Raw genomic sequence first — 26,730 nt, forward strand, 5'->3', positions numbered from 1 at the left:
CAGAGGGGAACAGGAAGTCGGGACGTGGCCGCCGCGGCTGGGCCGGAGGGCGGAGGATGGCGGCGGCGGCGCTGAGCTCGGAGCGGCTCGAGGTGTCCATCGACGGGCTGACGCTGAGCCCCGACTCGGAGGAGGGGCGCGGCCGCGAGGCGCCCGGGGCGGCGGAGGAGCCCGGGGGGGACGCGGCGGCGCTGAGCCCGGAGCGGCGCTGGGGCTTCGGCCTGGACGAGCTGTACGGGCTGGCGCTGCGCTTCTTCAAAGGTGAGCGGCGGCCGCCCCCTCCCCTTTCCCTCTGGCGCCCTGGGCATGCGGCGGGGCCTGACGCTGGCCGGGGCGGGAGGCCCCCTGTGGAGAGGGAGCTCTTGACCGCCAGAGACTTTAGCAGGGATCTCTACGTGCGAGTGACTCGTGGATCCCCGGCCGGAGGTTGAGCCCCCCTGACGGGTGGTCAAATAAGAACTCACACTGAGAAATACTTGACATTTTGGTGCCTGCACCCCTACCCCCTGACTTTAAGTAGACTCACACGTTTGTTTCTTAGAGATGGTTAGAGATGGTCAGAGACGCATGCGGGAGGCTGGCAGGTGTCTGGCCCTCAGGAGATCCAGTTCTGGTGGCCACTTCCCTCATCATCAAAGAAAACGGCTTCCTGCATTTGCAGCCCAGGTGGCTATTGTCCTTGTTGTTGGAAAATCCCCCTCGGGCTGGAGAATTGAAGTTGTTCACTGCCACCTGTTGCTGATGTGGGGTTGGGTGATGGGTGTGTGACTGTGTTTTGACTCCTTGTCTGACTTCTCTGCGCCTGGGCAGATGATGTGGGTGGGTAAAGTAATTTGCTTTAATTAGTCATTACTGGGCATGAAGGTATGCCTTTTAATTCTTTCAAATAAGAGGCAGGCAGACCCTCCTAACCAGGTAGTTGATCCAGTAGATACTGCCCATATAAAATCTTTCTGAGCAACCCTGAAGAAGACTGCTGCATTCAAAAGCTTGTCTGGCTCCTGTTGAACTGCCTGTGTTTGGTAGACTTCCACAAAAATCCTTGTTGCTTGCATATTTTTTGAGCCTCAGGCTTGCAGCATCACTCCAACACTACCATGAGGAAGATAGTGGGGTTTTTATCCCCTAATGTAAGTGTGGGCAGGTTGAGAGCCAAAACTCTTATGTTCTGCTCCAAACTGTCAGGGGCTGTCAGTTTGAACAAGCCCTACACCCTCCTTGCCTTTTTTCTACCTGTGTAATACTTAACCTGGTCCATAGGTTTGTGTGTGGCTTAATGAGCACTTTCCTAAAGCACTCAAATTTATGGGTGAAAAGCACCTTATTATAACAGGTTTTCTTTGCCTTTCAGTTTTAACTATAGTCATAGTGGTTCTAGCTTTTACTTCCCTATGACGTAAGCAGCACATGTTGTAATCAAGCTCCCTGCATTACTATTAGCATCTTCTGTGGGCTTTTCATATGTCAGTTTGAACCAATCAAGTCAGTTAATCAAGTTTAATTTTTGCAGTTGGTCAGTTTCTAGCTGCTTATGCTACAATGTTTGGATTTTTGAAATATATATTATGGTTATGGTTGGACTTTGAAGTGTGTGTGTCTGTATATATAGACACACACACTTCAAAGTGTGTGTGTGTGTGTGTGTGTGTGTATATATATATATATATACACACACACACACACACACACACACACACACTCTATATATACATATAGACACTAATACATATTTCAAAGTCCAACTTTGATATATATATCAATGTGTGTGTGTGTATATAGATAGATAGATATAGAGATATATCTATCTACATGTATAAATGGGTGTGTAGATCTATATTTGTGTATACATAAAATAGTTGCCTTTAAAAAAAAAAAAAAGTCTTGTAGAAGACTTTACAAAATTTTATTTTTATTTTTACTTCAATCTTGTTTATGCTTAATGCTGGCTAACAAGAATAATTCTCTCTGGTGGAGTTTTGTTAATCTTACTTGAGCCAGGAAGTTTTCTTAAAAAGGATAAACAATTTTTCTGGGAAATCTTGATATTTCATAGTGAGAATCGCATCCTATCCAAGAATAGGGATCGGATGGGGGAGTGAAGTCCTGAAATTCCCTGTTCTTTTGATCTTTTTATCTAAATGTTCCCTTTGAATCACTGTTGTTCCCTCTTTTTCTTTTCATTTGTAAAATATTCATCATCTGTAGCAGTCCAAGGGCTATTTATCTGTAGCCATCCTAAAGTATCTGTAGTCATCCCAAATCCTTACCCTGGTTGCTGAGCCCAATATAAAACATGCTGGGTAGTGGTGGGATGTCTTTGAAATGAGCTGATCTCAGCCTTTCTTCTAAGACCACTGATACAGGTGCCCACTGTGGGCACAGGTGCCATATACAGTCAGACACCCAGTTATGTGGTTTCAAGTTACACTGATTCATGTATACGCACTTTATATAACATGACCATGTTTCAACTTATGCGAGACCCTGCTTCACATTTACACTGTTTGCGGTAGAGTGGTTGTTAGTTTGGAGTCTGCTTATATAGCATTAGCATCACTTCTTGTCTCCTCCAAGATTGTCCATCATTTTTGGTTACCTTAACCCCTGAATATCTGTAAAAATGGCATCAAAGAAAGCCTTTGATGTTGTGCCCAAAAGAGCACTTAAGTCTATCAACCTGGCCCAGAAAATAGAAATCCTTGATAAATTAAGAGAAGGCAATAGTGCTGCATCGATTGCTCACCAATACAGTTTAAATGAAACAACTGTGCATACCATTAAAAAAAGTGAGCAAAAAATTAGAGACTGTGTGAAAATGACAACCCCTGTGAGTTTCAGAGTGTTGTTGGTGACTAGAATTCCTCATTTAAATAAGGTTGAGAAACTCCTTAATCTTTGGATCAATGAAATGACCAATGCAAAAGCAGCAGTTGTTGACAGTGCGGCAATTAGGGCTAAAGCTTTGTCTCTATATGAGCACATAGCTGGGAGTAAAGGTTTTAATAAGGCTATTAATTCTATTATTTTGTTTTTAAATATCCTTTTATTATGAAATAATGTTATCAGATCTTGGTCCCAGGTCCCTATCCCCCTGTTTTCCATTGACTTAATGCCTCGAGTTACACGGTTTCAACTTGCATGGTGTTTTCCAGGAACATATGCCCCACGTAACTCAGGGGTCCAACTGTAGTTACTAGTCACTGAATTAAGGAGACGGTGTGCAAAATGAACCAAATCCTTTCATCCTTAGTAAGATGCATCCCAACATCGGCCTATACATGTGTGGGGTTGCTTTTACCTCATTCTCTAAAAGCTGCATGGATAGAAGAAGCTGTCAACCCGGCATTGTTTACAAACATAGAGTTGTTTTTAAAAAAATCTTCTCTGGAGATGTTTGCTGCAGGTGTTTGAGCTTATGATGCTTGAACATGAAACACACTGTTAAGGCATTCTTGTTTTGGGAATTGTTACTCTGGGTGGCATTAGGGCATGTGGTGTTGCGATGGAGAAATCCTAGGCTGGTACACTAAAGAGGTTGCCAGTCAAGATGGAAAGACATTCACTCTAATGAATAGAAAACTAATCACCTACTGCCTCTGCACATACACGTCTAGATGTAGCTCGCACTTTAGGGCCTTGCAGCTTTAGGTCCTTCTTACTTTAAACCAGTCTCGTGCCTGGTACTCTAGTTGCGAGATCCCAGCCTCTGTCCAAGAAAGTAAAAGCTCTTCTCCCCCAGTCTGGTGCCCTGTGCCTGCCTCTGCTACTTGTCAGAGACTGTGACTGCTCCTTTGGTAACTGCTGCCTACTCCCTGGCAGCCCCTGTGTCAACTGTGTCCACGCTTCCAGCAATGTTCTCTGTTGCAAGCAGACAAGGGGTTGGAGCCACACTTTGCAGCCTGGCTCACCCCATCTGCTCCTCCTGCACTCCTGGGACCAGCCAACAGAACTGCGGGGATGGTTGCTGGCATCTGCAGGAGCAGTTTCAGCAGCAGGGGCTCCTATTGCCCCCTCAGGTACAGACAGGCAGGGAGGGAGCAGCAGTGGACAGAGCACAGTAGAGTCAGGTCCTACCACTGCTGCCTTTACCTGGCAGCAGTTAGATCAGTGGCTCTTAATCTTTTTAGCCTCAAGGCATCTCTCTGCCTCTCTTCTGATGCAGATTGGGGCTGAGTCACTTTCAGCTGGAGTGCCTCAAAATTCAGAAAAGTTATGGAGGGGTGCCTTGAGGTTAAAAAGGTTGAGGACTAGTGCTGTAAAACCTTAGCTTTGAATAAAATGCTTCAGTATCATTTAATCACCGGGATTTATGATTGGCATGTGTTCAATATTGACCCCAAGTCTTTGCCTTTATCTGTGATAGTATGCAAAGAAAGAGAGTGTGATAAGACTGAAAATTGTTAAGGCCCTTGATTCTCACTCTCAAGGAGAGAATAATGAACTTGGATAATAAAAGGAACTAATTTAAAGAATTTTACTCTGGGGAGGCAGAGAGGGGGATGAGCACAATTGTCCCAGCATCAGTGGCAGCTAGGAGAACACTATTCACAATAATAGAAGCATAGAGGAGCTGAAGAAATGGCTGGTCTTAGTCTATCTCCTTGCCAGGTGAGACCGTTCCCTACTATACCACCACCCTTTTCTATGGCTGTATTCAGTCTATTTCAAAACTACTCTGATGGGGCTTTTGTTGCCTTTTATTTGGGGATTCATCCACATTTTTGAGCCATATATACTGGCAAAAGGTTTCCCTGGTATGGCAATCTTATACAGAAGTGTTATTACTGGTTTAGTTTATTTTGCTTGCTTCAATGGTACAAGTTGCAGTAGCAAACCAAAGTACCTGTACCAAAAGGATTTGTTGACATAGCTTTAGCAGCAAACCTTCTCTGGTGTAAACTAGGTTTTAGAGAGTTCAGTTTCATTAGTCAGCAGTATATTCCTCCCCACCCCCAACCTTCAGTATACATCAGTCTCCCAGGAACTTACTTACTATCTACCTTCAGGCAGTCTTCTGTTGGCATCACCTGTTTGATAGTTCATAAACAGTAATTATCTGATTATTGGGAAGCAATTCTGGAATCCTAAGTATTGTTTAATTTCATCTGAGAGTCATTTATTTTTGTGCCATGATAAAGAATTAAAATCTTTGTTCTTTAGAGATGCCCACAAATGCTTTGGTATAGGATGTGTGATACAGCCTTTTCTGCTGCTTGGCACATAATGATTGGTTCCTAAAAATGGCTCCGTTGTGCCTCCAGTGACTCACATCTGTGGATTCTTGTTCTTTCGAATTTGAAAAGCGTTACCTGCTGTAGAGACCTACATCTATGATTGGGACTGCACTAGTGTTTGTTAATCACATAGGATTCCTATGAGTGACTAGCCCTTGCCCTAGATGAGACTTATTTCTCTCATTTGCCTCGTGAATCTGTTCAGTGAGGGTGTGTATTTATAACTGCACATAGTTGGAAAGTGATTGGGCTTTTAAATCATTTCTCATAATGTTTTTTCTATCACTTATAAAACTTTATTAATTCTTTACTACAAGTATTTAAGGATATGAATTTGTATCTAAAGGTATTGGGGTGATAAATCCTTTTAAGAAAAAAAATTCCAGGCTCTTCTAACAAATTGCCTAGAATAGATGCAGTAATACACTAATCCTCCTTCTCAGACACTTCATGCATTGTACCACATTTTTTGTAATGGGCTTTTTAAGAGTCTTTTAGTTTAGTTTAAGAAAGCAGTGGTCATTCTAATATCTAGCCTTCTCTGAGCAGAATACTACAGCTCCTTTTCTCCAAGCTAAACTTATTGCGTTTTTCCCTTTGACTCTATATAATCATTTGCCCGTGTGATTCTTCATTTTTTTTTTTAAGTACTACTTCACAGTAATAGAACATCTCACTGAGAGTTTTATATTGCACCTTGCTATTGTTTGTGAGCTGTTTTTCATTGCTATTTCATTCTGAAATAGGCTCATCTTGGTTATGCTACTTTTGCCACCAAACATTAAACTATAACAATTATGTTTATTGTTAGCGGGTATAGCTTGCTTAGAGCAGGATTGGCCAGCCTGTGGTATTGGTGCCACAAGTGGCACAGGCAACCTCTTTGTGGCATGCAGCAGATCAGGGACAGGCAATACAGGGGCAGAGAGCAGGAATCAGAAAGCAAAGCAGCAAATGATATGCGGAGCACAGGGAAGGAAAAAGAAAGCAGATCAGGCAGGGAGCACAGGGCAGGGAGCAGAGCAGTAGATGGGGACTGGAGTGGCACTTGGGGTGTGGGGCTGATTTGTAGCATATCTGCCAAAATTGTTGGCTCCTACTGACTTGGCACATGTTAGCATGGATTAAAAGTGCTGCCTTCATAAGGATGGTCAGTTGAGTTGCTCATTGTGCAGCTTTACTTTGTTTGCAGCATCCTGTTAAAGTGGCAGCAATTTAAAGAGAGGCCACATCTGGAACAAAACTTTCTGGATTGGTAATAGCCAAGTATGCTAGACCTGTTTCTGTACAGAGGGCCAAGTATTCACATTTTGCTGTAGAATCCCTGCTGGCAGAATCTGAATGTGAACATAGCATATTAAAGGTCCTCATGGGTAAGAAATGGGACCTTGTTAACAAGTTCAGTTTTTTTTTTTAACCCTCCATTCATCCATTCCTCCATTCTGTGGTGGGATGCCTCCCAGTACCATTAGATGCCCTGCTGCCATCAGTGCATGTTCTTGTGGCAAATGGAATATATTCTTCGCAGTTCATCTGGCTCTTTTTGCAACTGTGGAACGTATTAAATTGAAACTAAATTATAACCTTGCCACAGTAGATGTTATCAGTGCTTACTCTGATTGTAGTGAAAATCTCGGTGATCACAGATATTTAAAGAGCCAGAACTTCTTCCTTTGCTAGGTAAACCTTGAGGATAACCTAGCTCTTGTGTCTGTCCAGCTCTGGTCCAGATGTTTTCAGCCATTCTCTTCCACATGATATAGTTTAATTGAAGATTTCTAAGCTTTGTGGGTGGTAGCATAGCTTGGTGCCCTCTGATTAATTAAAATAGGTACCAGTATACAACTGAGAAGGCCAAATTCTCTTGGCTCAGAAAAATGACATTTACTGATCTTCAGTATGCATAAGCCACTGAACATCTCTTCCTGACCCCTTATCTCTACTCTCAGTGGAAAGTTCTGTCTTTTTACTTCCTTCCCTTGAGGTATCTTTCTCCATGAAAATAGATTTCAACCTTATTTTAGCTTTTGGAGCTAGGCTTTCAGAGTGTTTTCTTGTCTAATCTGGGAAAAGGCAGATGCATTATTCTCAGTTGTTCATAGAAACAGGTTATCAATCCTGTTCTGAGCTGGCCTCAGGTGCTGCCTAGCTCTGCTCATAACATTTGTATGTAACCTACACCAGCGGTTCCCAACACGGTGCCTGTGTGCGCCATGGTGCCTCCCGAGGTTTATTCAGGTGCCCATGCACATTTTCACACTCAGTAAAAAATCATTATTCCAACAAAAAATGCTGTCACTGAAGTCAGGCTGTACACAACTGCCGCCAAAACAAAACTGAGTCAGTCTGACTGATGCAGTGACGGAGTGGCGCATACTACTCCCTCCCCAAATGAAACTATGCGCATATCCAGGATTCTCAATTCTAAACTTTAATATTCATATTGGCTTTTTCTTTTAAATTTGAATGTCTCCTTGAGCACACAAACGTTGGGAACCCCTGACCTACACTGTTAACACTTTGTCATTGAGCAGTGGAATTGCTCTGTCAGAGAACAGCAAATGCATATTTTGTATTGTTAAAGTTGTCCACCATATTTAGCAACTTGAAAGTATACTTCACTTGCCAATCTAGGCTAAATGTCGAGAGCAAATGACCAAAAAGTAATTTAGATTGGCTTTGTTCACATTCAAACTGATGTTGTTGTAGTAACATGACCTAGAAACCAGTCATACTGAAAATCAGATTCCAGTAATTCCATTTACTTTGTCTAATGCAGGATTTGAACAGTTGCTAAATTTGCAAACAACTTGCAGCCAAAGAACTGGGTTTCAGAAATTGGTGACCGATTTCAACTAAAACCTCTGTGTAAACTGCTTTCAGTAAAACTGCAAGCAAAGCAGCTAAATTTAGCAGACTGTAAGCGGCAGAGTTGGGCATACTTTGATGGTGTCACAGGTCTGGAAAACCTAGTCACAGGATAGCCTGTGAAATCAATCATTGCCATCTTCTATCCTGTTTTTATATAGATTCATATGTAATTGCCCATCATGGTATCTGAGCCGCAGTTTTTTCATTTAAGCTTGCAGAAAAACAATTTCAAAATGATCATATGAATAGCGAGCTAACTTCTATGCAGAAACCCTTCATAAATTCCTAAATAGTTGCCTCCCTTGCTGTGATAACTGAATACCCCTCCAGCTTGGGTTCAGTCCCAATTCTAATGCAACTTAGCCGCATTCATGTGCTTCATGAGTGACTTGTGCCTCTGGCATCTGGGGGGGACACAGTGGTGGTAAGCAGGGGAGCTCGCATGCACCCCCTACACGTTGCCCCTGATGTGCTTGATGCTGTACATTTGATAAACTTGGCCCCTAACCCAACAAGCCTGCCTTCTGAATCACGCTGCACTAAAAGGCTAAGTAAAAACTTAGTGAAAACTTGGTTTAAACTTGGCAGAAGTGTCTCCAAGTGAAATTAAGCTGTCACTTGTTGCCCTAGGGAGACAAATTTAAAACAAAAGGAAATATGGAAGAGGTGCAATAGAAAATGGCTTTTTAAAATGAGGCTGCTTTGAAAGAAGCAAAACAAGGGCTGAGATGTAGGCAAAGAATTTACCAGGCTGATGACACTACAGAAGCAAGAAACATACAGTTGTGCCTCACATTAGCCACAGCAACCTCTCTGAAGCAAAGCTTCAAGTCTCAGAAAGGTTGTACAATTTGGGGCTTTGACTAATCAAAATCATTTAACCTGTGTTGCAATACGTATTCAAAGAGAATATCTAGATCTTGCTGGTTGAACATTTTGGTCAGAGAACACATGTGGAAGTACTAATTCCTACTTGTAGCTTACCTTCATTTTGATGATTTAAAAGTATGATGGAAAGTTTATAAGTACATTGCCACACAGTAACTGTGATGGTGCAGAGATGGGAAAATGGGTCATGGATATACTCAAGATTCTGGAAGGAACATTGTGGCTCTGGAGAATGGACCAGAGGAGGATGTAAATGTTTCTTTATTTTCTTGCGCTCTGTCTCAAGCTTCAAACCTAATTGCCTGCATGTAGTAGTGAGTCACAATTCAATCAGAACCAATTAAGTCTACACTTCTGAGAACTGTTCCATTAAAAACATGCCTCCTACTTACTCCCCATGTCTAGTTTCTCTCCTGGTGCTTGGCATTCTTATATTTTTGGGACCCTAATTGGGTAAGTTGCTAAAAGAATAGAGGTCTTTGCTATTTTACCCAGGTGTACACTGCTGCTTTTTCTGTTAATAGCAGAGAGGCATCCTGAGGGCATAGTTAGGTGTCAGACCCAAAATCTTACTATTATGGAGCCATTCGGTTAAGTTGTCCTCTGGATGTCCAGCCCACCAGTGCGATAGACTGACATCTTTATTTGGTAAACTGACACCTGAAAACCTGTAGCTGCTTTGACTGTTAATTCATGACCACACACAGTGCGGGGACAGGTTAGGTTTGGAGTTCAGTAGACTATTTCTATGAATTCCCTATTGTGGTTACCTTTAATAACTGCTCTTTTATGCTAATTTTTCTTGGAAAAAGAGAGAGATCATTCATTCTATTTTATGAAACAGGAAACACGTCTCTTCAGTAAGCTACTGCTCTGCTGTCTTATTTTGACAGCTTGTTAAATATGCCGAGGTAGTGCTAGTTGACTGACTTTTAAATCTTCATCTTTAATGCATCATTTTCCTTGTTGGTTAATGTTTGATGTAATTGAATTAAAACCACTTCTCTGTATGCAGATCAGGCCATGCTGCACAAGATGCTGGGTTATAGAACTAGTGCAGAATCATTTATCTTTAAAAATCATTGATATAATGGATATATGAATGTTTTTAATGCTGTCCACCTCCACTAGGGCCAAAGCCCTCTCAGTTTAAGCCTTGTTATTAATAATTGTCAATGCTACTCCCTTAGTTGGTGGGCTACTACTGTATTTTGCTAAGGCAGTTGGAGTAATCAGACTGCCTTAAGCAGGACTTTCTCCTTCCATCTTGGTTTAGTTTATTTTGTGCAGTCTTTTTATAACTTTACAAAGAGTAGAGTTAAAATCCGTAAGGCAAAGTCAAACTTCACACAAAAGGTTTTTGCACTCATATTACAATGGACTTGGCAGGCATATTGGGAGAATTTCCATTAGAAGCTTTTTAAATATTTGAAAACTCTGTATCCATATGATGCAGTGTGAGCCTACTTTAATAGCTGTGTCTGTGATGAGCTTTCCAACTATAGATATAATCAAGGATGCAAAATCTTAGGGCACTAAGTTCTAATAACTAAAGCTGGATATCTCTCTTCTAGATACATTTGTGTCAATTTTTATTTAAATGTATTACTTTCATTTACCAAGGCACTAAGGGCACATTAGAGTCTTAATTTCTTCTGCAAAAAATCAAGGGAGAGGTTCTTTGAGGTTTTCTCACTGGTGTATGTGTGTGCGTATCTGATCTCATAATGAATAAATCAGAATACTAGATTCTTTTCTCTCTTCTGCAGAAAAAGATGGCAAAGCCTTTCATCCGACATATGAAGAAAAACTCAGACTTGTGGCCCTGCACAAACAAGTTCTGTTGGGACCTTACAATCCTGATGCTTGCCCTGAAGTTGGGTTCTTTGATGTGCTGGGAAATGATAGAAGGTAAAAAGTCTGTCACTTGCATTGTGATCTTTACTTCAACTGCATTCCTCCCAGTGCTTTTGATTCGGTTGTAGCCAAACAAATGCATTTGTCTGTCAAAAAGACACAAGTGGGGGAAAGGAAGTTCTCTGCGTAAGTATGTCATCTATGACTATACAACTAGAAGAATAAAATAGTGGTGTTTGGAATAGAGGTGCATACCATCGGTACCAATATAAAGAAAACTAGCTGTATCGGATATCAGCCTGATGAGGCTGAAAATTTGACTGATAAATGCCTGTGCTGCACGCAGCCGCAGCACTCGGGCAACGAGGAACAGAGCTGGCAGCGTAGAGAGCTGCCTCAAGCTGGTAAATCCAGTGTGGTGGAAGGGGCATGGGCAGATCAACGCCCCACCATGGTGAGGCAGGGGCAGGCACAGCCCAGGCAGGGCAGAGGGGGCTGGAGCCACAGCTGGGGGGGGGAGCAGCTCCCATCAATGCATGCACCCCGGGAGGGCATGCAAGGGGTGGTATGTACCCCCTGGATCGGCACATGGCAGGGTGGGCTGCAGCCAGGACTCTTCTGAGCAAGGGCTGGGCTTGGAGCAGGTGCCAGTAGTGCTGGGAGGGTGCTGCATCCACCCCAGATTTTGCCACTGCTCCGCTCCCAGTGCTACCAGCTGCCCAGCGCAGCCCTGGCTCAACGCCTAGCCTCCACCCACATCCCAGAAAGAGCCGGGGCTGCACTAGGTGGCTGGCAGCAGCAGCACTGGGAGCAGAGCAGTGGTGAAATTTGAGGTGGGTGCAGCATCCTCCAAGCACTGCTGGTGCCCACTCTGAGCCCAGCCCCTGCTGAGGAGAGCCCCACACAGCCCTGGCTACAGGCCTCCCCACTTCCCCTCTGTCTCATGATCCACCCCACCCTGGCTGTGCTGCGCTCCGCCCCATGCGTCTGCTCCTGCCCCACTGCCTCCCTCATCATGAGGGCCTCAATCTGCACCCTCCCCCCGCAACTTACCTGCCAGACTCTCTCTCCTAGCTGCTGGGTTGCATTTCTGGCCCCATGCATGCTGCAGCTGCACGCGGCATTTATTGGCAACATTACCAGCCCCATCAGCCAAAAAAAGCCAATTGTCAATAATGTCAATTTTCCTTTTATCGATGCCGATATGATATGGATCGATGCATCTCTGTAAAGCTGTAGTATGTGCCAGTTGACTGTGTTGATCATAAAACAGAACAAAGGAAGGAAGAGTACACCAGGTAACTATTTGCCAGTTTACCTGCATTTTAAAATGTTCAAAGTATGATGCAAAGTTGTATGTAGTTTTAATAGCATATGTTTGAAGATTTATTGGGAATACTTTAACAAAGTCCTTAAATTTTTACCCCCTAACTCACAAGTTGGATTGTGAGAGAAGTGCTTGGGAGCTCTACAAAGTCAAATGCTACTTTCTGCAAGAGTTGAAACTACTTGTTCTAGAACTATCGTGTCATTAATGCACATGGGTATCAAGACACTTTTTGTTGTTTTTATACTTTTTTTTCTCTCTCAGGAAAGAATGGGTTGCCCTTGGAAATATGTCAAAACAAGAAGCAATGGCAGAGTTTGTGAAGCTCTTAAATAGATGTTGTCATCTGTTTTCAACATACGTCACCTCCCATAAGATCGAGAAAGAAGAGCAAGAAAGAAAAAGGTGAAGCTTTGGGTAGAGAGCAGAGACTGAGTGCGTGCCTCTGCCTGCAGATAATGCCACAACTAACTTAGCTCTGTCACATTTTTCTCCTAAAAAATTACATTGCACCATTTGCACTTAAGCTTTTATACATAATAAGTATTTGAGGGACGGAAAGTAAGGGAACTGCTGGCATTCTTAGAATACCTTGGAAGTTGCAGTTTGTGCTGAATTCTGCTGAAACCTCTTATATCTCTATGAGCAGTTTGTGAGTATTTCTCACAACCTTTTCCAGAATCTTTCCAGCTGAACTAGAAAGTAATTCTTATCTTACAAGTTTTCAGCAAGCAGTGAATGTATACCCAGTACCACCTTGTGCAGCTAATGTATTAGAGTAGGAGCTGTGTAATACCTTCTAGGCAATTAAAAATGTGTAGGGAATAATTGAAATTTGAGCTCCAAGACATTTTAGGGTTGTGCAGTTCTTCTCTCCTCCCCCCCCAACACACACATTACTTGTTGCCAGAAACTATTAGAAAGTGGTTCTCAAGTTAGAATTCTAAGTTCACGCATTGTAAATCATAGTTCAGCAAAACCCAAAATCTTGTTGACGCTCTACTCTACGTTTTTAATGCAGCTGAAAAATGTTAGAATGGAAGGTGTAAACTAAATACTGAAACGTATCACAAATCAAAGAGAGCTCTTATGTGCTCACTGCAAGGAAATATATCTGTGCAGCTCTAACTTTTGACCTGAACCAGAATATATAATAGTACAAGTAACTTGCTCTAAGATTGTAAAGATGCTGAAATGTCTTACTGAATGGATGAAACAGGAGAGAAGAGGAGGAACGAAGGCGCTGTGAAGCGGAAGAACGAGAGCGCTTACAAAAGGAAGAAGAGAGACGCAGGAAAGAGGAGGAAGAAAGGTTGAGACAGGAAGAAGAGGAGCGGAGGCGGATAGAGGAAGAGAGGCTCCGGATGGAACAGCAGAAGTGAGTAGTTGGTATATAGCTGGTAAGATTATTAAGAGAACAGCTACCTGTACTCGGAAAAAGTTGCCTTTTCAGTCTGCTCCAGAACAGCTTTAGCATTATGGGAAGACAAAAGCGTTGGGCACAGGCATTCAAACTGCAAGTAAAGTATGACCTAAAGAATTTTACAATGCCATTTCTAGATGCCCAGCTTTATAGGGGTGCTGTCTGCAAAGGCTACATATCCCAGTATTCAGTGTATTTGGAGTTGACTTGATGTGCAGTTGTCTTAAGGCGCAGCCTTCAGTCTGGAATCTGTAGGGATGTTTTTTAATGAGCTGTACTTAATGCACATTTTGCAGCTTCTGTTCCTGGCAAGTTGCTAATGCAACCCTCTGTTGAGCAAATTTTGAGTGTATCCATGAAAAGGTTATTTAAACTGTGATTCTGAAAGGCCTATCTGAACTGAGATTAGCACTTTTTTTTTTCCCCCCCGAGGGGTTCAGTATACATTACTGTGCTTCAGTTCTGTCCACCTAGGGAAAAGAACTTTCAGACTTGATTTCCAAAATTATATCGCTGATTTTTGGATTTTTTCCAAGGTATAGAGTGTTTTTCAGTTCCCACTTGCTACTGAGCTCCCACAACTTAGGCTAAAGTACCTCTAGAAATCAAACTATTGAAGAGCCTGAACTTTATGCACTCCGTACTAAAAATTAGTCAAAGGTAGTGATGCTTGGCATTACCACTTAAACAAAAACCCCTACAAAACACAGGTTGGATGTGTAAATCATCACACACACAATGATAAGCACTTCCAGAATGCTAAAAACATGGATCCGTTTGTTACGTCTGCAGTGTATAAGAGAGTTCTAGTTAACACAAGCTGGTACTGGAATGCAAGGCATGTTTTGTCCAGTACCTGATTCAGTCTTTGTTCCTAGGCAATTCCTGCTTTTGCCCTTTCTGGAAGAAAGGAAGTAGAAAGTGTATTTGGAACTCATCCATATATTTAACTCTGAAGCATTAACATATTGCGTCTGTTAGCAAATCAAGCAAACTGCCTGTTTGACAGCATTCTAAAGTCTTCCCTTGAATGGGAACATGGTTCATGCATTGTCTAAGGAAACTAAGGTAGATCTAATTTTATAAGATGTTCTCCCTAAGTATAAAGCTCAGCCTTAGCTGTTGTGAACAGGCCTGCTTCAGCACTCCAAGCCCCTCCAACACAGAAGGGATACCTGAACACCCCAAATGCCTTTTTTTGCCTCAGACCAAGGAATTAAATTATGTGTTTCTAGTGCTTCCTTTCTAGCTTCTCAGTTTAGAAACAGATGTTGCCAAATGAAGTGGATCAGCTGTGCCAAGATGCTTCATTGGGCAAACTGCATATCACCCTTTGTCCCACCTGCTGATGATGCAGGACAAGGGGTGATGTGCTCTCTCAGGGTTTGAGGGATCTGGTCACCTGAACACTGGGAATTCCTAGGCAGGGCTGGGCTCTTCAAGCCCTGAGAGTGCCTGCCTGGTTATACCTGCCTCCTTTGGGATCTCTAGGGGTAGGTCTGGGGAAAGTGGGGCATTTCCTGCTTATGCAGCCCCGGAGATGGGTCTGCTTTTCCTGCTTACCCAGGTGGGTCCCCAGAAATTCCAGGGGCAGGTTTGGGTAAGTGGGTCCTGACATGGAGTTGTAGGGGACCAGGGATTCCCCAGGTCCCATGCCTCTACACTGGGACCTGCAAAAATGTTTCCTGGTGGCACCCTGAATTTCCCTGGGGTAGTTCTCCAAGTATGGGAAAGCCAGGTAAGTGCTCCAGGGGCTCGAGGGGGGCCCTCAGGTTCTTAGAGCACCTGTCCACAGTGGCTAGAGCATGTGCTCCACACTCCTGTCACAGCTAATAGACATCTGCTGTAATCAAGTGACAGAACTCATTGCTACCTTTTTGCCATGCTGCTGATGTGCCATGAGAAGAGGTAGCAATGTCTGTTTGCTCACTATTTGTGCCACCATAAAATTTTCAGTGGCAGCACAAATGTGACATCTGTTTCTACCCTCTGACTGCAGATGGTGATACGGGATGTGCCTTACAGAGCCCTTGATTTGATACTTCAGGTTTTCAAGGACCAAGTAGAAAATAAGTTGGCTTCTTTGTTTATGCTTTCAGCTGGTGCATTGGAAATATGAGAGAACTCACTTGCAACATCTCTAGACTTTGTTCCATTATATAGACCCTATGTTAGTTTGCACAAGAATTCAGTTCACTGTACCAGAGGGCAGTTAGATATAGTGATCTCTCTGATTTCCTCTGCCAATTGTAATGATCACATTCTACTCCTGACAATCTAGGCAACAGATAATGGCAGCGCTGAACTCCCAAACCGCTGTTCAGTTCCAGCAGTACGCAGCCCAGCAGTATCCGGGCAACTACGAACAGCAGCAGATCCTAATTCGTCAGCTCCAAGAACAACACTATCAACAGTACATGCAGCAACTGTATCAAGTCCAGCTTGCACAGCAGCAGGTACAGTAGATTAGCTGAGAAGCACAGGGTCTGTGGCTTCTGGTATTCCCTGTCCTGGGCTGTGTCCAGAACTGCAAAAGCATCTGGTGTTATCCCTTGACAAAAAATAAAAGGACTTTTTTAAAATCTCTCTCTCTCAAAGGTTAATGCAGCGCTTAAAGCCAAGGTAGTGACAGTCCCCCAAGCAAGCTTTGTTCTTGGTTTTCTTTTTGTTTTTTGTTTCCCCCTAATTTCTTCCATTACCTTTTAAGGCAGCTGTCAATTTAAGACTAATCTAAACAGTTTAAACTTTATTCCTCTAAGAGGACTCCACTAATTGTTCTACTTCTAGTTCAAATTTTTGGTGGTCACAGGTGAAGCACTCCACAAAAATTAATGCATGTATATCAGTAATGAAGGGTGACATTCTTTTCAATTCCTTGTTTTCTAGGTCATCCATTGTAATAGTTCACGTGGTATCTTTGTTAGCCTAAATGTCAAACTTGCCACTCACACACAGGAAGGAATTCAATTCCTGGCTACAGTGCATGTGGATAGCTACATTCATGCACAGACTGGGTATGCGCAGGAAGCTACGCAGTAGACACGTACATAGCCAGGCCATGTACACGAACCCCTTGTGGACTCATGGTAGTGTCAAAGGCTGAGAAAGGTAGTTAACCAACACCAATGACTAGGAGGGCTGAGACTTGGGGACAGAGGGAGAAAGACTTTCTTGTCTTTTGACCTGAATAGCTGAGCAGCTAGGATGGCACTTGCCTGGGAAGCTGGAGGACCTGGGTTCTGTCCCCTCCTCCTTCTCTTTTCCCCGCCTTACCCAGAAGGGATTTAACCCTAGGTCTCTCACTTCTCAGAACCTTGCTCTAACCACCACACTACGGGTCAGGCATTATTCAGTTCCTTCTCCTCCTCCTTTTTGAAGCTGGCTTCCTGGGCAGTTGTGAAAGTGAGATGTGGGGCCACAAGGAAGAGAGCAAGACAGATGGTATGTGGCCCACTGAGGTGGCTGCTAGCTTGAAAGGGAAGGGGCCCAGGGTTTTAAAATCTGGGTCCTTGCTTTCCGTTTGTTGTTTGTTTGTTTCCAGTGACTAACATAGTTGAGGGGCAGGGACTTGGAGTCAAAAGGAGCACTGGGAAAGGGACTGGATAATGTCTGTCTGTGGCATGGTGGATTAGTGTGGGAAATGAGGTTCAAGTTCAAACCCCCTCTAGAGGATATTGGTCTAGAACCCAGTCCTCTGGCTTCCTATGCTAGTGTCTTTACTCAGCTGTTGGACAAAAGACAGGAAGACCCTCCTCCATTTTGTTGTGGCATACATGCTTAGTCTGTGCACATAGACAACTACATGTGTCCAGTCTGCATCCAGGAATAGAATTTATAATGGTGTGTAAGTGGCACTTATCTACATGGCATTTTTGGTCATCTGACCAAAACTGAGCACATAAATGACCAGGAAGGGAATAGTGCCACCCTACATGTGCCCACAGCAGTGACATCTGGACTTAGTGAACACAAGTAATAACATTTATGCATTCTTCCCTGTGTACACATTTCTTTTTGCATATCTTTTAGCATGTGCTAAAGACCTTAGTCTTTTGGCCGGTGAGATCTTTGCAGCCAAGTATACCCTGAGTACACTCATTCCCCACAACAAGCCCTGGAAGAGCTACGGCCAGCCAACCACTCTTTTTGTAGAAGAGACTGTCTCTAAAAAGAAGCATATTAATGGTGAGGTTAGTCCATAACATGCATCAGTGTCAATACTTTTTTTTCTTTTGTCCTCTCTCATTGGAACCTCTTAAAGAGGCACTGCATCCTCAAATTGCTAAAAGCTACCTTTGTTGGTCATTCATCCCTAAAGTTTCATTTTTGAAGCGTTATGTAATAAAGACAGATTAACCCATTTCCAAAGATCTACACCTCTTCACAGCCCCTCATCTTGGAAAGAGTGCTTGAGGTTCTTTCAAGCATGTGTGGATTTCCAGGGTTTAAGTAGGAATTCATGGTGATAGAAATAATTCCACCAGGATTTTCTGTTCAGTTCCATGTTATGCTGACTGCTCCATGCCCTCCTCCCCCAAAATCCTTCTACAGGGGCCTATCTCATTATGGACTGTTAGACTGGGTAGTTCATAGAGCAGTGGTTCTCAACCAGGATGCTGCGAGACCCTTCATCTACGGGTGCAGTGACACAGGAGCCACCATAGCAGCCAAGTAAAACTGCCACGAATGCAGGGCTTCAGCATGTATGTTTCGCTAACTTTCAAGTAGGCAGAAGAGCTACATTATGCTAGAGCCCTTCCCAGTCTGGCCTGACCCACACCATCCCAGCAGCAAAGGTGTGCAGGATAGTTCCACCTGTCCTGTGCACCTCTGTTCCCAGGAGATGGTATATTGCTGGAACTGACAGACAGACAGCAGTTTCTAGTTAAGGTGCTGCTTTTGAAAAGGCTGAACTCTGGATTCTCTTAAAATGCAAAATCCTGCCACCTTCCACTTAAAAATGTTCTCATACAATACATGCATGAGCAGTTGCTTGCAGGAGAGAAGCTACTTACCTGTACAGTAACTGGAATTCCAGATGTGGTGCTGTGTATGTGTGTTTATTTTGTGACCTCCTGCTTTGGAGGCCTATCAGTTGGACTCTGAGCTGAGCACTGGTTGACTGCTTCTTTTTAATGCCCTCTGTGCTGTCATGTTAGGATCATAGGGTCATGTTATATATGGATGATGCATCTGCATAGCACTGGTACAGTAGTTTTGAGTTTGAGATGTGTAACTTGCATTTTATAATGCAGAATTTCTGGAAGAGTAAAAATTTTATTGCAATAAGTAATTCTCAAGCAGTGAGTCATCTAGGAGTTAATCAAATCCTAAGCATTTCTAACAATACTGGTCTTTATGAGAAGAGGCTAATATAGCTGTTCTCTTGATGTTTGTTATGCTTATGATCTCCCCATCCTGTCTGATTCATTAACTTCCCAAAACTTTTCAGGACTGACCTATTGAGTTGATTCCCCACTGGCTAACAGTAATTGTAATAAGCTCAAAGAGCCTCTGATGGCATGGCGGTGTCTTTCCTTTTGTTGAAGGGACCAAATCTTTGCAGAGAACCAGCGCAAATCTGTGCCAGTCCCATCCCAGTAAGGCTTGTGATGATGATAGAAGTATGCAGGCCTTATTCTGCTTGCAGTGAATCCACTGCCTAGGCCTTGCACCTCGACCCATAGCTTATTTTCTAAAGCTGCTCCCTACTGCTGTTCTTCTCTGGCTTCTAAGCTCCAGACAAACTTGAAAGAATTGCTCTTTAAAGAAGATATTGTAAACCCACAAATTGGCAGGGGATTTAATGCTGTCCTCAAGTACTTCTGACTTTTAAAGTCATGACTAGATTTCCGGCTGGACGCATTCCAGAAAGCTAATAAGTCCATTAATGCGTCACTGGTGGGTACAAAGCTTTTCAAAGCAAGTATCAGCTAAGGCTTTTTCATGAGCAGAATTACTATAGCAGTTGATTGAAGCATGAAACATTGCTGCAGTTAGATGTAAGCTCCCAGGTTGGAGAGAAAAGTTGGCCTAAATTCTTAGAAGTTTTTCTCTTGAGAGCTGCTGTCATGGGAAAGGGACAGAACTCTCAAAGACTTTTTTTCTTCCTTGCTTTTACTTGACTGAATGTTTCTAATTGTAGGCAGCCTTGCAGAAACAGCAGGAGGCAGCAGTAGCAGCAGCAGGGGCTTCTATCAGTACCATGTCAAAGGTGAATGCAGCTGCCCGTGGGGAAGTCCCATCTGTTAATGGACAAGCCAATGCACATACGGACAGCCCTGAAAAAGAGCTCGATGCAGATGGTTTGGAAGAAGCACTGGAGAATGGACCAAAAGGTACAAGTGCAACTAGATTCTTTTTTAAAGCTACCAAGAGCACAAAAGCTTTCATGAGAATCATGCGTCTGTCTTGGCTGTGGCTTTCTGGTTATTGCACTTTGCTTGCCATGCAAGAGTTCCAGTTAATTCCTGGGCTCGGTCTCTTCCTCTCCTAAGGCAAGAGGACCTGGCTGTCGAGACTAGACCGTCAGCTCTTAAGGGAACAAGACCTGTGTTCAGCAGCTAACGTACCTAAAATGCGAGGAGGGTTGGATGGATCTAGAGCCTCAGCCTCTCTTGGACTAAAGTTTATAGCCTTATAACAGTGCATAAGGGACCAGGTAGGATGAGGCCAGCTCTCTTTCTGGTCTTGCCTGTGTATGAGCTGTGTTCAGAAGCTGACTCCTGTTCTACCCTGCTCAAATTCTTGAAAACTGTTAGCAAAAAACAAAAGGAATGTTTGCAGTCCCTTGTGGGAAACAGTTCTAGTGACTAGCTGTCAGTATACCCTGCCATGTATTTAGGAGCTACATTTCAAGGATTTGTTTTAATGGGTTTAAGTAATCTTGAGTAGGTGTCACAGAATCAGCCCCCGCATCAGTCCTTTCCTTTGATTTATGCCATATTATAGTGTACCGAACTGATGTCTTGAAAAGAACTCGCTTTCCTACTTGGTCTTGAGTAAATGTGTTTATGCATTTAAAAAAACCCAACCCCTTGTCAGGCAGCCTAGGTATGCAAAATAAGGAAAAATCTCTCAGCTAGGTGAATGGGTCTGAATAGTGATTTTTGTAAAGTGAGTTTCATGGGAGTTTGTCAAACCTCTGTTATGAGAGCTTTGCTTTGTTGTATGAATGATCTAATTTGGAAGTAGTCAGTCTTGTTCTGTCTGAACTATATGGGGCACTGTTTTATTAGAGTGGCATATTAAATGATATTAAAATATCTATATCTTCTTGGGTAAATTGTTTAACTTCCATCTCCTCACCTCCCAACTGCCTTCCTCTTTTTTCAGAATCTGTTCCAGTGATAGCAGCTCCATCCATGTGGACGCGGCCCCAAATAAAAGACTTCAAGGAGAAGATCCGACAGGATGCAGACTCTGTGATCACTGTCGGGCGAGGAGAAGTGGTTACCGTTAGAGTCCCCACTCATGAAGAGGGATCATATCTCTTCTGGGAATTTGCTACAGACAATTATGACATTGGTTTTGGGGTATATTTTGAATGGACAGACTCCCCTAACACTGCAGTCAGTGTGCATGTCAGTGAATCCAGTGACGATGAGGATGAAGATGAAGGTACACTTGCTTTATTTTATGTACCCTCATGTTGATGCAAGAGCTTAGCCAACTAAGAATGTATTATAGTCTCTCATGCCTAACCTCCCAGGTGGTAGCCCACAGAAGTTTGCTGTACAGTGCATAGCAGCTGTCCAGCTGGTAACCCTCTTAAAAACAATTTAGTCCATTTTGAATTGGACTCAAAGCTGTTTTAGGTCCTCTGCCTACCCAAGGCCAGTTTCAGACAATGCACGGAATTGGCTTCCAAGGTTGTCTGTTCCATTGTCCTGCTTTTGACTTAGTGGTTGTCTATCTGCTGGTGCTGTGTCCCAATGCAAAAGACTTCAGGAACAGGACCTCCACTTTCCTTACGTTCTTCCATAGGATTAATTGAAATCAATGATCTAGGGATGAAGGGGTCTGTGTACGGTTGGTACTTCCTGAACAAGCCTAAATCTGGCACTTTTGATAAACTTTCCAGGCAAGAAATTCCTCTGTGTTCTGGCTGCTGGCAGATGTTAATTTAAACATTTGACTGCAATTTGAGGGGTTTTATCTTGCATCTGCAAAAAATGCACATTCTCACATGCCAAATGTGCATGGCATAATAATATCCAATTTTTGGTATCTGGGATAAAATTCCTCAGGTCCCAGTATGTGCAACTGCTGGCTTGTGGAGAATCCTACACAGGGGACTGGTTCCTGATGCTCTGCTTCCCATGGTGCCCTTTCATTTTGCTGGCACCCAGACTTGTAAAAGTGCACTGTGCAGCCTGACAAGGGGAGAACTGGTTTCAGCAGTTTGGATCTATACAGATGTGCCCATGTAATCTGGGCACAAGGGACACTTGCATGTTACATGCCACATGTTCAAAGTTAAATGCAGTTGTAAACCAGCCACAAAGATGTTACACATTTAATGTTGAACATCTCTGGGGCCTTTTTGCCATTTTATTTCATCATAAAATTCTTGCACATGTGGCATATGGTAGTTTATTGTGCAATTAATGCATTTTGAGAAATACATGTAATGTCTGTCAAGGGCCTCCAGAACCCCTCAGCATTTCCTTCTCTTCCTGACCACCACATTGCATCAAGTATTCTAACCAAAGGCTTGGCCTCGACTCCATTTTTCTCAGCTACAGGGGAATCTGGCATGTCATCATAAGCTTTTGACCCAGGCATACATCTTCTGGTCCACTAAATTGCTAAGCCAGCTCTGTGTATGCAGTTCACTGTAAAAGTATACACCAGGATTCACTTTGAGGTGCAGATCTTTTCCCTGGGGAAGGAAATTGTGACCTACATTGTTTACTACGGAATGAGGCAAAGGGACATTTAGTCATGTAGTTGAGTCTTTAGGTTAAGCCACCCCACTTTAACACCAGCTGTTATATGTGCAGGCTGGGGGCGAGCCGGGCCCGTCTTTGCGCACATGGGCTGTGGCCAGCAGCCCGGGCACGCGAGGCCGGAGAAGACCGGGGGCACGCTAGAATTAGTCACGGAGGTGTAATGGTTGATTTAAAGATTATTTACTTACACCCGAGATGGTCGCGGTGTAGGCTGGACAGTTTCCAGGTGCAGCTCCGCTTAAATCCTCGTTGGAGGACTACGACAAATTCGGTTCTTTGGCCCCGGAGTTGTTAAGGCTCTGCGGGTTCGGTAATTTCTTTCCCACGGAGTTGTCGAAGCTCCGTGGGTTCAGTTCGGCTCTCTGGTCCCGGAGTTGTTAAAGCTCCATGGGTTCGAATCTTTAATATGCAGGAAAGGGATACGTCTAGGATTGTGCTCGGCGACGGGGAGAGGCCAGAGGCTGTTTAGACCTCTGTTGCCTTCTTAAGAAATGTGTTGGGTCCGTAAGGATCTGCAGCGCTTAGAGATCTTCACACAGCGCGAAGTCTCCTCCTCCTGGTGAGTTCTCTAATTTCTCCTGATGTTCGTGGAGTCCTCCAACTTGGGCGGAAACCACCCAAGCTCTTTATACGGCTAGAAAGCCAATTGCTAGCTGCCACGTGTGCATGTATTAGAATCGGCCAATAACGTGGCACGAATCTTCATACAAATGGCAGGAACTCCTTTGCACCGTGCATTTCTGAGATGCAAAAGAAATGCACCATGCAAAGAAAGCTACAAATTGGCGAGAAATTCTCCGTTGCACCGGGGTTCTCTTCTGCAGCAGAGAACTCCACCGTGCAAGGAAGCTGCAATTTAGCGGGAACATAATTTAGCAGTGCCGAAGTGCGCACAAACAAAAAATCACAATTTTGGATTGTGACATTATACAGCATATGACCATAGTTCAACTAGCTGATCTGCTTATACTATCCATTCAGCGGTCAGCTGAGTTTAATGGGAGCTGTAGGTTCTCAACACATTTGAAGATGAGGCCATAAATGCACGAGTGTCTAACATCAAAACACTACAACTATAATCAGAGTGTATGATTGAAGAATGTTTGGATTGAACTGTGGTGCATTTACCCTTCTTATAACATCAATTACCATTTGCTACTTTTCCTTAAAATGGATAAAATGCCTGAGGATAGAAAAAACAATTTTCTGTTGCTTCCTCTTAGAAATCCGTTGCAATTTGATTGACTGCATCCGTAATTCAGTTAAAATGCCTTTTTTAACTATAAAGGCAGAGAATGTTCTAAAACACTAACAATGCTAACTATATATTAAATAGCAATATTACAGTACTTATTAATGACTGCCCACATGGCAATTAGTTACAGCACTTGATCAGAATACTTAAGAGGTTGCTTAGTGAGGGACATTGTAGCTGTCCCATGCTGACTGGCTAACTGTAGCAGAGTATAACAAAATTATAATCTGTCCTCAAATCCTTACCCTGAATGTGTAGTCAAACAATTTCAAACCCCCTTCTCCTCCCACCAAATTCTTCTTTTTTGGTTAAAGGAGTAAATTTGCATATGTGTGGTCCCTGATAAACTTGAGAAAATTGACTCATCAAAATTAGATTTTATTTTTATTTTACTTGCAAAATATTGTCCACACTTAATGACTACTATTATTTTTTTTCCTTACAGAAAATGCTAGCAATGAAGAAAAAGCCAAAAAGAACGCCAACAAGCCTCAACTAGATGAAATTGTGCCTGTGTACAGACGAGACTGTCATGAAGAAGTCTATGCTGGCAGCCACCAGTACCCAGGGAGAGGAGTTTATCTCCTTAAATTTGACAACTCCTATTCATTGTGGAGGTCAAAAACAGTTTACTACAGAGTCTATTACACTAGATAAAGATGTTGCAGTGTCAGAGGCTGGGGCTGTGCAGAAGATGTCATTTTATTTGGAATTTTCTTCAGTTGGATCTTTTGAGTCTGTTTTTACCCCAACTGTATCTATACGGTTTATGTGAACTTTAAACATTAGAAGCTGGGATCTTCCTGTTGCATGACACTAATGCATATTGCATTAGGGCTTAACATAGGATGACCCAGCCCTTTCTGGCATCGAGGGGTTAATCATTGAAAATGTTGGCTCCAGTGTTCAGATAGGCCACACACACTGCATTGGTAAAACCTCTCAACTATTACATACACGTGCATTTGGGTGGTGCCTGGTATGGTGGTACCTAGTCTGTTTGCTTTGGATAACTTAATTCTTTTTGAGGGTCCCATCATTTAATAGGCAGGATCAAAAAAAAAAAAAAAAAAGCAAGTTGCATTGTAGCAAGTCTCAAAACTGTATTTGAATGTCAGAATTTTACACCATTAAACTTGAAACCTTAGTGGATGCAGTTTAGAAACAGTTGTCTTGCTTCTGTCTTCATGCAAGAGGTAACTTATGGTCAATCGCTTTAAAGAATGTAGTGAATAAAGTAAAAATGAACAGCAGTTGTCTCCAGTGGGACTGCATAGCCCAAGTCAATAAGATGGTGAAGTCATGTTTTTCTGGGAAGCCTCTTGCCTGTCTTCTGATCTTGAAGACTTAATCCGGACAGTGATCAGCAATGAGATGTGTAACTCTCTAGGGACAAATAGAAATTTTCTTCCTTCTCTACCCATGGTTAAATCTGGGTCTCACTTCTCGATTGGATTCTGGTTTGGAACCAACCTAGTTCCTGCCTCGTTTTCTGTTGTGGTTCTGTTAAGCAGACTTCACACTGAAACCAGTTTTCTGTACAACTTGTAAGTCCTGCTTTGTGGGGGGAGGGGTTTGATTTTTTTTTTTAAACCTAAATTGCATTAGCAAACTGTATGGATTAATGTTGCACTAATTACGGAAATCACTGCCAGGAACAACCTGCTTTCATTTTAATCTGGTAGTATTTGTGTGCAAACTCTCTGCTTCAATTCTCATATCTAATTATGTTTTGCAGGGGAATGCACCTGCAGATAGTAAATATGGTAGCTTTAATCTGCATAACGTTTTAGGTACCACTGAAGGTTCTTCATAGATTTTGCTTAGAAAAATGCAGATGGCTATCTGGTGTGTATTTGCAGTAACAATCCATTTTTTTTTTTTTTTTATGGAGCCCTGTTTCCAAAGGGTGAGGTAGAGTAGAGATAGTGCAACACTGACTTGTGTAAGTGCATTCTGTAGGTGTAATGCACTCTGTTACTGAATATAGTTTTGATTAATTTTGGATCTTTTGAATCACTTCTAGCAGTAGGATTTCCATCAATTAGCTGCAGCTTGTACAGTTTCATAGCCATGGGAATGTTGGCATTTGGTGGGGGAGTTTTTGTACATACCCATTCCTTTTACTTTCTCGTACCAACTATGGAGAAACTTCTAAAGTACTCTCTTGCATTTGGTTCAGCAACACCATACCAGCTAATAGCTAGTTAGTGCTGCTCTATCCAAAAGACCTGTAAAATGTTCTGCTCATGTACATACAGTATATAAACCATGGAGTTAGAAAGTACCTTGCCTTTAAAAAAAACTGTATTTAAAATGTAAACAAGACTTTAAAAAGGCAGGCACTAATATATTTCTTCCAGTCCTCAATTTAGATTATTTTGTCCATACAAAAAAAAGTGTTAAGATGACTTTTGTCTAAAAATAATTGTTCTTGGGAGCGGTGTTTGTCGCTTTAAATGGCAGCAATTACTGTCGCGTGTTGGATGTTAGAACTTTTCAGTTTCCAAACTTTTTTTATTGCCTCTGGCTGTTGATTAGTACAGTACAAGTGCGATTTCAAAATACCTTGGAATAATATATTTAATCTTAATTAAAATACATTTATCTGTAATCCTGTTGGCTTTTTATTAAGATGGAAATTTTCTTCATTATCACGTCTTCCTTGACAGCTGCATAGATGACAGTAATTTTTCAAAACTGTCTTTTTCTTATAAAGATACAGGATAAAACCACCAACAGTTAGCGCCGACCTAGTGAAGGGGCACTTAGAGGGGCTGGATGTGTTCAAATCAGCAGGCCCAGATGATCTTCATCCAAGAGTGCTGAAGAAATTGGCCTGTGTCATAGCTGAACCACTGGCATGATTGAGCACTCATGGTGCTCAGGACAGGTCCCAGAGGACTAGAAAAGGGCCAATG

General features: G+C 42.8%; 1 protein-coding gene across 1 annotated transcript; it reads left to right on the forward strand.

Moving 5' to 3' along the window:
• On the forward strand, nucleotides 1-26,423 carry ACBD3 (acyl-CoA binding domain containing 3). Its single transcript, XM_006268764.4, has 8 exons — nucleotides 1-261; nucleotides 10,763-10,904; nucleotides 12,442-12,582; nucleotides 13,397-13,555; nucleotides 15,882-16,056; nucleotides 19,746-19,938; nucleotides 20,936-21,220; nucleotides 24,255-26,423. Exons 1-8 carry the CDS (start codon nucleotides 57-59, stop codon nucleotides 24,464-24,466), a joined length of 1,512 nt encoding a protein of 503 aa, XP_006268826.1. The 5' UTR covers nucleotides 1-56; the 3' UTR covers nucleotides 24,467-26,423.
• The last annotated feature ends 307 nt before the right edge of the window (nucleotides 26,424-26,730 follow it).

This window comes from Alligator mississippiensis, chromosome 1, assembly GCF_030867095.1.
Source record: "Alligator mississippiensis isolate rAllMis1 chromosome 1, rAllMis1, whole genome shotgun sequence".
In the NCBI taxonomy this organism is placed as follows: Eukaryota; Metazoa; Chordata; order Crocodylia; family Alligatoridae; genus Alligator; species Alligator mississippiensis.

Coding starts and splice junctions, on each gene's coding strand:
- ACBD3 (XM_006268764.4), top strand. CDS start 57: ATGGCGGCGGCGGCGCTGAGCTCGGAGCGGCTCGAGGTGTCCATCGAC. Junction 10,905..12,441: donor GTGCTGGGAAATGATAGAAG/GTAAAAAGTCTG, acceptor TTTCTCTCTCAG/GAAAGAATGGGTTGCCCTTG. Junction 12,583..13,396: donor GAAGAGCAAGAAAGAAAAAG/GTGAAGCTTTGG, acceptor TGGATGAAACAG/GAGAGAAGAGGAGGAACGAA.